This window comes from Liolophura sinensis, chromosome 3, assembly GCF_032854445.1.
Source record: "Liolophura sinensis isolate JHLJ2023 chromosome 3, CUHK_Ljap_v2, whole genome shotgun sequence".
NCBI classification, from domain to species: domain Eukaryota; kingdom Metazoa; phylum Mollusca; class Polyplacophora; order Chitonida; family Chitonidae; genus Liolophura; species Liolophura sinensis.
Genome location: NC_088297.1, coordinates 12178200 through 12192498, shown reverse-complemented (window position 1 = coordinate 12192498; position 14299 = coordinate 12178200). Strand labels below are relative to the sequence as shown.

Below are 14299 nucleotides of genomic sequence, written 5' to 3'. Positions count from 1 at the left end.
TTGCTGAAAGACCTTACAATGAAGAATACAAGACAACGCCAACTAACTGAATACTGAATACAAAACACACCGCCACACGTGAAGACAAAACACAAGTAGTGAGTACAAAGCAAACACCACTAGCGAATACTAAACAATTTCAAAAACACCACCAATAGTGAAAAGAATAATGAATACAAAACATGTGAAATACTATAATAATCCTTTTATTTATGAATGTCTCGGAGATGTATAAAAATGCACCCATGAAAAATTTATGTACAGAAATGATAAAATATGCATCTTAGAATATAGATGTATAGGCCTATATGGTAAACTCGTCACTTCCTATATACATGGTCGAAACACCACGCCTATAAATGTTTATTTGAAAGAAGTGATTTTACACTGTTTTTGTATAAAAATTCAAATACAATCGTGAATTACATATATATATATAAAAGCTCTGAAGAAGAAACCGTCATGACACGGTGAAACTAGTAAGATAAATCAACAAATTGAGTTTCTTCTATAGTATAATATATATATATATATATATATATATATATATATACACACACAGTAAGTGATACATGTTGAAATTCTGAATTCTGTTATACAACATGAACAATCAGATGTATTTCTTCAAGGTGTATTAGCAGGAAGTCCGGTATTAACTTTAGTCTAGACTTGAGTAGTGTTGATTTTGTATTAGAACAAGATGGGTAGATTTAAGCCTGGTTTCGGAATTAATAATACACTTTTTGAACAAATGCTGCCTGCGCTAAAGATCTTCCACTAAACGCCAATATATAGTATAATCAAGCAGAACAATGAAGTGGTTGAGTCAAAGGATTCTCATCAATTATTGATTTGATCTGATCAAACATAATCAAGCGTTTAAAGCTGAATATGTAGACGAATAAGGGAATTGACTCAGTAAGGGCAAATTATTGGTGCTACATACATATATATATATATATATATATATATAGATACACGTATCATTTCAAGGAATTGGATTTATATCATTAAGTATAAAACACACTGAACTTGTACAGATTTGAAAATGCTTAACTGTTAACACAGAGGGTGGGGAGGGTATGTTGGCCGCCGAAATTTGATTGACATATCTGGTGAGGATTTGGTACATCCTTTTCTATGAATAGCCAGGATTCCTACTTGGTAGGATGAATAAAGCCAGTGGTAGGTTAATTTATTTCACCAATTGTCAATTTTAACTCCATGACTGGTTTTTAAATTTCAGCCTATTTACATGCAGTTTGCCTTATATTGGTGACTAACTGTCATTCAAAACTTTTGACCCCTCCCCTATCATCCCTTCTTTCAGTGATTGAAGGTAGAATGTAAGTTTCCTTCCACTGTCCATCTGTGATTGACAGTTCTAGCCACACCCTTAGCAGAAAATGATTGGCGTAAAGAACAGCTTGATTGACAGGTCAGTCCCGCCTCTTATCAGATCCATAGTGCTCCTCTGGCTGGTTGAAGAAGTGGTCTCGGAGACATGAAACGATCAGCGACATTCCGGAGAACACAGAGAAGAATCCAGCCAGGACACAAATCCCAAAGGACCACGAGTGAAAGTTACGATCGGGCTGGGGCATCCAGAATCTGTCCTGAGAACGGACACCAAAGATGGTCACCGACAACGTTGACAGTGCAGCTGTAATGTGAAGATAACATGTGGTTAGTCAGGGTGTCTTGGTTATAGCATGATATTTGCCATTCTTATGTTGGTACAATTAGGCCACCATTTAAAAAATATACATGTATTGGACATACCAACACTTCAACAGAGGGTTTTACTCTCAAGTATTTATTTGATTCGTGTTTCATGCCATACTTAAGAATATTTTACTTATACAACGGTGTCCGTCATTATGGTGGAAGAAAACCATGAGCATCTGCAGGTTGCTGGAAGACCTTTCAATCCATGGAAGGAGACGAAGTCAGCATGAGCTGGACTTGAACTCACAGCTGCATTGGTGGAAGACTCCTGGGTCATTGCACCATGCTGGCGTCCTAAGCCACCCACCTACTCTCAAGTATGCACTGACTGATTTATCTGGCCTGAGATTGTTCAACCAGTTATCAACTGATGAACCAAACATTGACTGCTTTCTGAGTAAGCACTGACTGATTTACCTGACCTGCACATTGTTCAATCAGTGATTGACTGATGTACCAAACACTGATTGTTTTACTTGTAATCACTGACTGATACACCTGACCCACAAACAGTTCAAACAGTTATGGACTCATGAACCAAATTCTGAGCGCTTTACCTGTAAGCACTGACTGATTCACCTGACCTGCAGATTGTCCAACCAGTCATGGATTAATGTACCAAAGACTGATTGCTTTACCTGTAAGCACTGATTGATTCACCTGACCTGCAGATTGTCCAACCAGTCATGGATTAATGTACCAAAGACTGATTGCTTTACCTGTAAGCAGTGACTGATTTACCTGGCCTGCAGACTGTCCAACCAGTCATGGATTAATGTACCAAAGACCAATTGCTTTACCTGTAAGCACTGATTGATTCACCTGACCTGCAGATTGTCCAACCAGTCATGGATTAATGTACCAAAGACTGATTGCTTTACCTGTAAGCAGTGACTGATTTACCTGGCCTGCAGACTGTTCAACCAGTCATGGATTCATGTACCAAACACTGATTGCTTTACCTGTAAGCACTGACTGATTTACCTGGTCCACTAATTGTTCCACCAGTGATCGACTGATGAACCAACCACTGATTGCTTTACCTGAATGCACCGATTGATTTACCTGGCCTGCAGATTGTTCAACCAGTGATCATCTGATGACCATATATCTAACACTGATTACATTACCTGAGAAGAAGCTAAGGAAGCAGGAGACCTTCTGGTAGAGAGGTGAGAAGAGACTTCCCAGAAGATACTGCACCTGTATCAGACATGCCAAGCCCGCTATGAGCATGTTCAGGCTCATGAAGAACTGGACGGCAATGAACCAACCTGAAAACACGTACAGTACACATATTGACTGTAGAGTTATTTGTTTATTCATTTATTTATTTGATTGGGGTTTTAAGGTGCACACCAGAATGTTTCACATATACAACGGTGGTGAGTATTATGGTGGAATGGAAAGCCACGACCATCCGCATATTTATTTACCTGATTGATGTATTACACAATACTCAAGAATATTTCTCTTATACGACGGACGCCAGCATTATGGTGGGAGGAAACCAGTCAGAGCCACGGGGAAACTCACGACCATCCGCAGGTTGCTGAAAGACCTTCCCACATACAGCCGGAGAGGAAGCCACCATGGGCTGGACCATGGCAAACAGTGATGGCATTGCTAAGAGGCTTCTAGATTGTTGCCCTGTGATTGCACGCTAACCACCTTGGCCATGGAAGCCTCGCTATTTGACCGATATTTAATATTGTGATGACGGACAGATTATTATCTATTTATTGGATTGATCTTTTACACTTTGATTTATACATAGTAAATTTAGAAATAAATAATACATTTATCAATAAATAATACATCTGTCAATAAATAAGACATTTATCGAAAAATAAAATAATGAATTTACTAATAAATTTATTACTCCATAAATAAACAATTCATTGGTAACTTTATTTAGTTTGATTGGTCTGCAGAAAGACGGCACAAAACTGGATGATAAGGGCCAGTGATGTTAGACAGAATACTGATGGACTAATCAACAGTATATAGGCCTATATAGTGGTCTCAACTGTCACCCTGAATACCGCTTGGCCCCCAAAAGGCCGATTAAAATATTATAAGTATTACGCTTAATTACACCCCTTAAAAGCGAGGATTCAAACAGACTCATAACAAACTTATTCTTTTATTCGTACACCTGGATATGTAACTTCTAACTAACGCCCTACCTGGCAGCATATATTTTCTCACGTAGTCGTATTCACGGGCGAATATATACCAGCAGCCTGAGTAGTTTTTGCCCATGTAATCCTGAGGGAAGTTCCATTCGTTGAGGCAGAACTGCCACAGCCCGCATCGGATGAATTTGTGTTTCGAGTCGCCATACTGCCGCTGTTCCATCCAGTACGGCGTCACGAAAGACACGAATACACACAAGGCAGATATTAAGGATAGGATAAAGCCGTACTTGAAGAATCTGTCGGCCGCCATCTTGATAGTCGCTGTTGTCCCCTTCAGGTGCGTGGACGAGTCCAAGTTAAACTATGTCAAGGTGTTTCCGCTCATGTGTGCATTCTGCGGAACGTAAAGGCATTTATTTTCAGTTTTTTTTTAGGACATTGGATACTTTTTAATACATGTCTTACAAAAACGATGGAGATTTTTTGTCTGAATTTAACTTAAATCGTCGATTTGTGATATCTTTATTGCCTGTTGTAAAAGGGAATTTTCAGCGTCATTCACATATTTGAACGGTGAATATTTTCATCCGGGTATTTCAGCGCGATTGTAAAGCTCAGGTAAATTCACAGGTGAGTTCCTACAGAAGGGAGAGAAATCGGTAATTACTAAAGGACTCAAATCAAACACACCAAGGTCATATTATTTTAAATATATGTATATATAGTAAGAAGTACATATATATGTAAGCATTTACCTTAATGTCTTCATATCATTTTAATAGAAATATCCATACATAATTGTGCTATAATTGTATATAATAAGTTAAAGTTGGTTAGCGCGCTAGCGCAGCGTCATGACCCGGGAGTCTCTCACCAATGCGGTCGCTGTGAGTTCAAGTCCAGCTCATGCTGGCTTCCTCTCCGGCCGTAAGTGGGAAGGTCTGCCAGCAACCTGCGGATGGTCATGGGTTTCCACCCACCACAATGCTGGCCGCCGTGGTATAAGTGAAATATTCTTGAGTACGGCGTAAAACACCAATCAAATAAATAAATAAATAAGTATATAATAAGCTTGTTTCCATAATTCCAGCTGCTTGTGACATAATACATATATCAGTTTTTGTCCATGCAGCATTATAAAGTTCATGCCTGAACATATCACTGTATACTTAATTCTTGGTCACGCCAGAACAGTGTAAACCTGGTGTACATGCAGGTACATTGTGTGTCATTTGCTTTATATTCTCCCCTTGCGCATAAACATATAATTCTTGGTTTCTAGATAAATAACATGGAGCTACTAAGTGGGCGAAATGCTGATTTTTGTTGATTGCTTAGGACTTAGTGTAAAATACTACAGGGCAATGGAACTATTAAATATGAAGGCTACATACATCCTGGTTACTACTACAGGGCAATGGAACTATTAAATATGAAGGCTACATACATCCTGGTTACTACTACAGGACAATGGAACTATTAAATATGAAGGCTACATACATCCTGGTTACTACTACAGGACAATGGAACTATTAAATATGAAGGCTACATACATCCTGGTTACTACTACAGGGCAATGGAACTATTAAATATGAAGGCTACATACATCCTGGTTACTACTACAGGACAATGGAACTATTAAATATGAAGGCTACATACATCCTGGTTACTACTACAGGACAATGGAACTATTAAATATGAAGGCTACATACATCCTGGTTACTACTACAGGACAATGGAACTATTAAATATGAAGGCTACATACGTCCTGGTTACTTTTCCAGAAATAAATTCTATATTTTTCATTTTTTATGCTAAAATCTTCTTCAGTGTCTATCTCACCTGCGTTTACTTCGCTATGTTTTTACCGCCCCTGAACTCACAGGTCACAGGTCACAGGTCCAGAATGTGCTCATGATTGGCTCAAAACAGCTATATGACATCACTGTAAAACTATGAACAGTTTAGTTTTCCAATTTCATTTGTTGGCCATTACATGCTGTAAACGCCTCTCTAATATAGACCATACATAACAATCATCATGGCACAGCCCAGGTGACATAAGTATTTTCATCTTATTTTGTTTATATTTTTATTTTATGTGTTTACTTTTATATACTTTTAACCTTGTTCACTAAGAAAGAGATTACAACCCATCTACAAGGGCACAATTCTAACGTTTGGAGAAGTGTAGGGTGTAAGGTTTTTATCTTGTAATACAAGTAACCATGTCACAAACTGGGAGATCGGTATGTACAGAGGCACAGAGCACTGGTCACAGTTCTGTAACAAAGATGTCTGACACGTGCGTTCCGGTTACACTCATGAATACAACGTGTGACGTTATGACGACGGGTCACGATGTTATGTATAAACAATAGCTGATCATTACATAGGGTGGTGCTGAGGAATATTAGGCAATGCGATACTTTGTCATTTATATTTTCCCGCTATACAACTATAGTGACACACCCCTACCACACCACCCCAAGATATGGCATATACACGTAGTCTGTTTCTCTAGCTGGACTAATACTCATTCCCACTGCCCATCTGCAGACAGAATAACACCTATTTTATTTTGTGTGCTTTACGGGCAAGTTGACACAAACAAATCCAAAATGGAAATAAATATAAAATTGAAAAAACACCTTTCCGTTTTGTCCACTTTTGAAGTTTTAAACCATCCGCAGGTTGCTGGAAGACCTTCCTACTGTGCACATACAGCCTGAGAGGCAGCCAGCAGGAGCTGAACTTTAACTCCCAAGGACCGCATTGGTGAAAGGCTTCTGGATAAGATGGCGAATTATTGCAATTGTACAAACTTACATCTTAGTTTATGCATTCTTTGAAATGGTGTTATCAGTACTGGATATTTATTCTCATTTGGAGACAATATGATGGGAAGTCTGATCAGTCTCCAAGTTTCATTCAGCAGGGATTTCATGTCCAGAATGAAATACTTAGTAATACAACAATAACATAACCTTTAAAAACCTTTGGTGTTTTTTATTTACAAATGCAAATACATTTATACAAGGCCATAAAAATATAAGTATAAAACATCTATATTGATTATAAAGTAGACCTAGTAGTTTCACAATGTTTCTGTATGACATAGCTGATAACAATGTTTCTATACCAAAAACACGAGTGTATATGTATGAAGGATAGACTTCATCAGAACACAGTACAGCACATCAAGGATTACAATGTTTCTGCACCAGAGCACTGTAGTACATTAATGGTTACAATGTAGTACATTAATGGTTACAATGTTTCTGCATCAGAGCACCCTAGTACATTATTGATTACAATGTTTCTGTATCAGAGCACTGTTGCACACTAATGGTTACAATGTAGTACATTAATGGTTACAATTTAGTACATTAATGGTTACAATGTTTCTGCATCAGAGCACTGCAGTACATTAATGGTTACAATGTAGTACATTAATGGTTACAATGTTTCAGCATCAGAGCACTGTAGTACATTAATGATTACAATGTTTCTGTATCAGAGCACTGTAGTACATCATTGGTTACAATGTAGTACATTAATGTCTACAATGTTTCTGTATCAGAGCATTGTAGTACATCCATCATTACAATGTTTCTGAATCAGAGCACTGTAGTACATTAATGGTTACAATGCAGTACATTAGTGTTTACAACGTTTCTGTATCAAACCACTGCAGTACATTAATAGTTACACTGATTACAATATCTCTATGTTAGCAATGTAGTGCATTAATGATTGCAATGTTTGTGAATCTGAAAAATGATTAAACATATCAGTTGTATGTAGCAACATGTAACAGAATTCAAAAGACAGAAACTATGTTTAGTTTTTAGTAGCCATGATACTTTAACCCAAATGGTGAAATAAACTCAGTAAAAATTAATCATCATTTCATCATTATTGAGTATATTCTTATATTATATGTAATATCTATAGACAATGAATAATACTAGTAAAATCATTATGATTTAAATTTTACAAAAACTATTGACAAAATTTATATTCACAGATATTGGTTAAGTTCAAATATCTAATTTTAAAAAAAAAAAGAGATGCTAATACAATATACAATGTGAAATTACTGTGGCACTGGCCTATCTTCTGATAAGCATATATGTACAAACTAACTGAAACTCAGTGTAAAACTACACCAAAATGATGAAGGTAAAGAATTTCTCACCCTCTTTTTAAATTCACACAGGTATGGTACTTTTATGAAATAAAACCCATCTAGTGCACAAAATTTTCCATACAACCCATTATTGGTCCATAGTTGAAAAGGCCAAATATTAAAACTTAAAACAAAAAGGATAAAATTTCACCAACATTTGCATAGTTCCGAGTGAATGTTATAAACAAGATCTTATGAACCAGCACATATATACATGTATTTAAAAATTTTTAAAAAAGTTTTGGTTGGGAACTTCAGCAGGTGCAAGCCTGAAAGAAGATACCATTTACATTTGGGTATGAATGATTGATGGTTGTCATCTGTAGTTTGATGAAAGCTTTTCACTGATTGGTCAGTAGTGATGTAAATGACCTTTTTTAGATTACATCACAAGGAGTCACCTGGTGTCAATGAACAGATGGGGACATTAACACTGTAAATTCCAGTTTGAAAAAGGTGTGCAAATTATTGTATTTCTTAGGAACATAAACAGATAATGCAAGGTTATAGAGATTTGTAAACGTGGAAAATGTGCAAATTGCATCAAGATCTTCTTGGTATGTAAATCATGCATGAGTATGAAATTTAATATGATTTAACTTTGTCTTTTGCAAGGTTTGAATCCGATGAAATCATGAATTATATGTTACTACATTATTATATCTTTTTTGCAAAGTATGCAGGTCTTGTTTAAATGGCACATGGTTTACAAGTTGGTAAAAGTTTAAGAAAGCATATAGAAAGTTTGAATGTAAATAAATCAAAATTTTCAATGATGCAAACTTTCCAAAAACAAAAAAAAAAGGGTTTTCAGATTTTGCAAAAACGTAAGAAGTTTTGCTATCTTGAAACAAAGAGAAAAACCTGAGTCTGGCAAGATATATAGAAATCGATGTTATCTTTAAAAGAGTCCACCTTGCAAAACACATAAATCTTAGTTAATGTGTAACGTCTCCCTAAGAAGTGTTCATGGCTTAAAACAGGTGTTTGTTAAACCATAAGGAGGTGTCAACAAAGGGGTATAATTCCGCATGAAAAATGATTACGCTATGATTCTTCAACCTCATCACAAGCTCATGCGTTGGTGTTTTGAGGATATTTTGAGGGCATCGCATCGAGAGTAACACACAAAAAGAAATCTTCTGTTCAACCCTAATATTAGCTAACCCACCAAACACAAATTACTACCATAATCAAAACATTATGGTGAATACATTTTTTTCTCAGTTGCACTTCAAGAAAAGGTTGAAGAAATAGGGTAGAAAAAACAAAGATGTATACACTAAAAAAAAATCTATTAAGTTTAACAGAAAGTCTGTTGTCTGTGATGCTAAAAAATTTTTCTGTTATTATAACATAATATCCTGTTAGTCTACAACAATCACAATGTTAAAATAACAGAATATGCACGCTGAATTTATCTACATATTATTCTCCTGCAATAACAGAAGCCATTTTATTATCGCTGACACGACTGACTTTTTTGTTAAATTTAACATTATTTTTTGGAGTGTAGCTTGGATGAGCCTATATTACATGTCTATAAAAATCTTTGATGTCCACAGTTCAGATTTATCTGTATGGTTTCATTTCGTAATCGTAGGACCTCATGGGAGGAGCCGGTGGGTTCTTGATTCCCTCTTCGTAACATTGTTTGCCCATTTTCCAGAAGAGAGCTCCCTGGATGAGCTGGAAGAGCATGGCAATGACAGCACAGCCAAACGACCACGACAGGAAATTCTGGTCTGGTCGGTACATCCAGCGACGAGACTCCTTAAAATGTCCAAACACGGCAAGCGATATGAGACTCAATGCAGCTGAAACAAGGAAATAGGAATGGTTGGTTAATTCATCGGTTAGTTTGACCACAGGCGCTTGCATTAATCCAACAGGCACGATCATAACATAGTGATATATGTGTTCTGTACATAATATAAAGGACAAGGTTGGGAAACAATGTTTTATCAATTTTAGAATCTTTGTCAGTTAGTTAACATGTTCGCTTGTACTTAGTGGTCTCCGGTGAAATGCCAACTGTCCGTATTATCCACAATGTGTACAGAATCTGTCAGAACATCAGCACATAAATCAGCGAATTATCTAGACAGGGCACCACTGTTTTCTATCTATTCCAGCCAATATTATGACATAGGGGATATTAGGGGATAGAGTTTTTGAGTTTTGGCCACATTTTGTTAATTTATAGGAGTACAGAATGTAAAGGCACTGTTTATGTAATATTTATTTATTTATATATTTGATTGTTGCTTTATGCCTTGAATTTTAGCAGTGGTGAAGGAAACCAAGTTGCATGGAGTAAAACCACAAACCTTTGGCAAGTTACTAGTGAACTCTTTACCACATGTGACATACATCGTATCGATGAAATAGTCTCCAGTGAACCACACAAGAGCTCGCCACTGACTGACAATTTATTGCGACCAACATACAAAGGCCCTAGGAACTATGGAAGCAGGGAAATCTAGAGGGACAATGTCTTCAGGCCATGTCCACTTAAATTTGTGTTTCTTGACTCTAGCACTGCTACTGCAATTCTTCAGTCTTTTTGCATGTTGGTAAGGTGTTTACTTAAGCAAATTCTGAGGGCATTACTCGGTGCTGACTTATAAAATTATACTTTTTGTGAAGCCCTGAAATTATCCAATCAATATAGTTTTGTTTACACAATCACATAAAAAACTGCATAAATTGCACTGAAAGTTGCTCTTTTATATGCGAAAAGATTGAGGAATTAGGGTAAAAGAAAACATTTGACCACACCTTACTGCACTGTATGGAGACAAAATCAATTAATACTGACACGTACGGCCATTAATGAATAAATAATTCTACAGATGGAATAATAAAAATAATACAAATGGTTGTAAGAGATGTTTTCTTTTTGGGATCTTCTGTCAATGTGTAGTTGCACTGCTATATTTCAACAAATTGTTCGTGTGAAAACGGTATGCGGTAGAAAAACATGTCTTTCTGAAACTAAGCATGTATATATATATATATATATATATATATATATATATATATATATATATGCTTGGATTTTTAAGTCCTACTTAATGTTTCAGTTATAACATGAGGAGGAGTCATTAGATGTGTGTACATACTGTGTCTTCTTGTGACAGGGGCGAGTCCATGCCGCCAAAGTGCTACAGCCATCGAATTATCGTGCCGAAGACAAATGACATGACACCCCACCCGGTCACATCATACTGACACCATGCCAACCAGTCCTGTTTCCTTGCTTTAACCTTTCAGTGCTATAAGTGAGTGAGTGAGTGAGTGCTTGGGGTTTAACGTCGTACTCAACAATTTTTCAGTCATATGACGACGAAGGAATCATTAGGGTGCATGCACGTGTAATGTGCCTCCTTGTTGCAGGACGGATTTCCACCGCTCTTTTATTTAGTGCTGCATCACTGAGACGACTTACCGAAGGCAAGTAAGGTGCCCCGCCTGAGCCATTATACTGATGTGGGTTAACCAGTCGTTGCACTATCCCCTTCATGCTGAACGCCAAGCGAGGAAGTTACAACTTCCTCTTTTAAAGTCTTAGGTGTGACTCGACCAAGGATTGATCCTGGATCTACCGGTCCAGTGCTATAAGTGACAATCAACAGCAATAAGTACCATCTTTTTGGATGGGGGGGGGGGGGGGGGTGAGGAGGGGTGAGTATGACCAGGCCTGGATTTGATCCCAGGTCTCCTCTCTTTGAGACCATGCAAAATACCCTATGAAACTGAAGAGGGTGAATGACCAAATTAACACAACTGACTGATCTATAAACACACTGACCCGCCACGAGTATAGCCACAGTCGCCAGGTTTAGCAGATTGTAGTTCATAGAGGCATGCAGGCATCGTAACAGAACCAGAAAAACGATGACGAAACATCCAATCTGGGCCAGGCAAACCACACTCATCATCACCTCCACAGAGATGAACCAAGCTGAAACAAAAACAGAAAGCAAATTCAGACAATTTTTCTCACAAGCCAAAACATGCCAAACTTCAGCTTGGAATAAGCAGCTGTGTTTTTTTTTTTTACTTGATTTGACAGGCAGCAAAATTTAATGAGCAAAATTTTTTTTTATTTGAAAGCAGTTGTTGCACAGCTAGCTATTACTGCCTAAAATGAGAATTCCATTTTCACAAGAGCAGCCAGCATTATGGTGAGAGGAAACCCGGCGGGAACCTACGATCATCCACAGGTTCGTGGTAGACCTTCCCACATACCACAGAGAGGAAGCCAGCATAAGCTGGAATTGAACTCACAGCAGTCCCACTGGTGAGAGGCTCCTGGGTCATTGTGCTGTGCTAGCCCACTACAACCACAGTTCAATTAAATTAACTTTGAGGGTTATCTTCAGCAATTTTTGATATTTACCTACCTCAGGTTTTGTATCAGAATTTGTTGAAATTATAGGTCTTAATTTAATTTATTTATTATTTTGACTGATGTTTTACACCATACTCAAGAATATTTCACTTATACGACAGCGGCCAGCATTATGGTGGGAGGAAAACCCATGATCATCCGCAGGTTGCTAGCAGACCTTCCCACGTACCAGCAATTAATTTAACTGAACTAACTATAGCCACCAATCCCAATTAAATGATCCCAAGTATGCTAATGACAAGTTCATTCAAAACTGAATTGACAAACTTGAAGGATGTACCATCTAATAAGCCGAGGTAGCCTTTCAGGAGTCTCACATGTTCAGAGAGCTTTAGGCGAGACAGGGTGGGGACTCTCACAAACTAACACGGATAAATGGCATGGTTTTACGGTACCTGCTGACAGATTCGACAATGCCAGATGTATATTCAGTCTAGCAAATCCCATAAAATCATGCCTTATTGTCACGTTAGTTTGCAAGAGCCCTCACCCTCTCTCGCCCAAACCTCTGTGAACTCGTGAAACTCCCGAAATGCCTATTCGGCTTCTATATAGCATCGTGCATTCTGACATTCATGCATTCTCAATGAACGTGTCACAAAATAATTTTGTTTATTTACATTACATGCTTAAGAATGTTTCTCTTGTGACAATTAAATGTCAAAATTTTTGAAATAATACCCTTAGTAATTTACTGTAACCCTAGAAACTGTATGGATTTATGTATTTCTCAATAGATATATAAATAGGTCGGTAATGCTTCTTATATCGTCTAAAAATGTTGACGTTATTGAAGCAAACATGCATACTGAGTAACTGAGCTAATGTATATATATATATATATATATATATATATATATATATATATATATATATATATATATGTATTTATATAGATGGATACTTACGGGGGGAAAGGTATTCCCACATATCTCGAATGTCCGCAGAGAAGATGTACCAGCAACCAATCCAGCGTCTGCCCTTGAAGTCAGCAGGAAACGTATAGTCGTTGAAACAAAATTCCCAAAGACCACATTTTACAAAAGGATTTTCTGCCGCCTCGTAAGATTGAACCCAGTTCGGACTGGCGTAAGCCAACAACAAGAAAATCATACCCAAAGAGGTCACCACCAGCGCAGGTACCGTCATACCTGAGGCGGCCATTTTGAACAAACGCTCTTACCGAGCTGCCTGATTACAGGTGACAAAATTTTGGGCGAGTCCAATACGCTGGACTGGGTCGACCTCGAGGGGTGCCAGGTGTGACGGCATTTTTTAATCGGCAATGACCCCATTCTTTGAGCGTTGGGGATATGACTAATGGAGCATTGATGTGTGCTGTAGGCCAGTGTCATTCACACTCCATAACATCTGTGACACCTTCAGCGGGGTGTTTTTTATTGGCTACATATATGTATCAGAAAGCTTTGTTATTATACGTGTATGTAATAAAATTTAAAAACAAAAAATTGAAGTATGCGTGTACAGGTAGAAAAGTAGGATTTTCCGATGCGCAGAAATGAGAGAATAAAAAAAGAAAAAGAAAGAAACACAAATGACTCATCTCAACTGTCTAAATTTTGTATACCAGAGCTTTGTGAACAGCTGCACAAAGAGAGAGATCAAAAAGGATAATAGTAATAATAATGATGATTCTTATACATTTAATTTCTATTAAACACATTGACATGGCTTATAAAGATGCACATATACATTTAATTATTCATTAGACTGGTAGGCACTCAGTTGGCGGTGATCATAATTTGGATGTGTACATGAAATGTGAAACAGTGGGGAGTAATACTATTTCGCCATGAATGT

At 37.4% G+C, this 14299-nt stretch overlaps 1 protein-coding gene across 1 annotated transcript; it reads right to left on the bottom strand.

Annotated features, from left to right (window-relative positions):
* Nucleotides 1–708: 708 nt before the first annotated feature.
* Nucleotides 709–13642, bottom strand: LOC135463362 (uncharacterized). Its single transcript, XM_064740621.1, has 6 exons — nucleotides 13387–13642; nucleotides 11876–12028; nucleotides 9643–9878; nucleotides 3918–4200; nucleotides 2859–3002; nucleotides 709–1663 (listed from the first exon to the last, which is right to left on the bottom strand). Exons 1-6 carry the CDS (start codon nucleotides 13640–13642, stop codon nucleotides 1440–1442), a joined length of 1296 nt encoding a protein of 431 aa, XP_064596691.1. The 3' UTR covers nucleotides 709–1439.
* Between the last annotated feature and the right edge of the window lie 657 nt (nucleotides 13643–14299).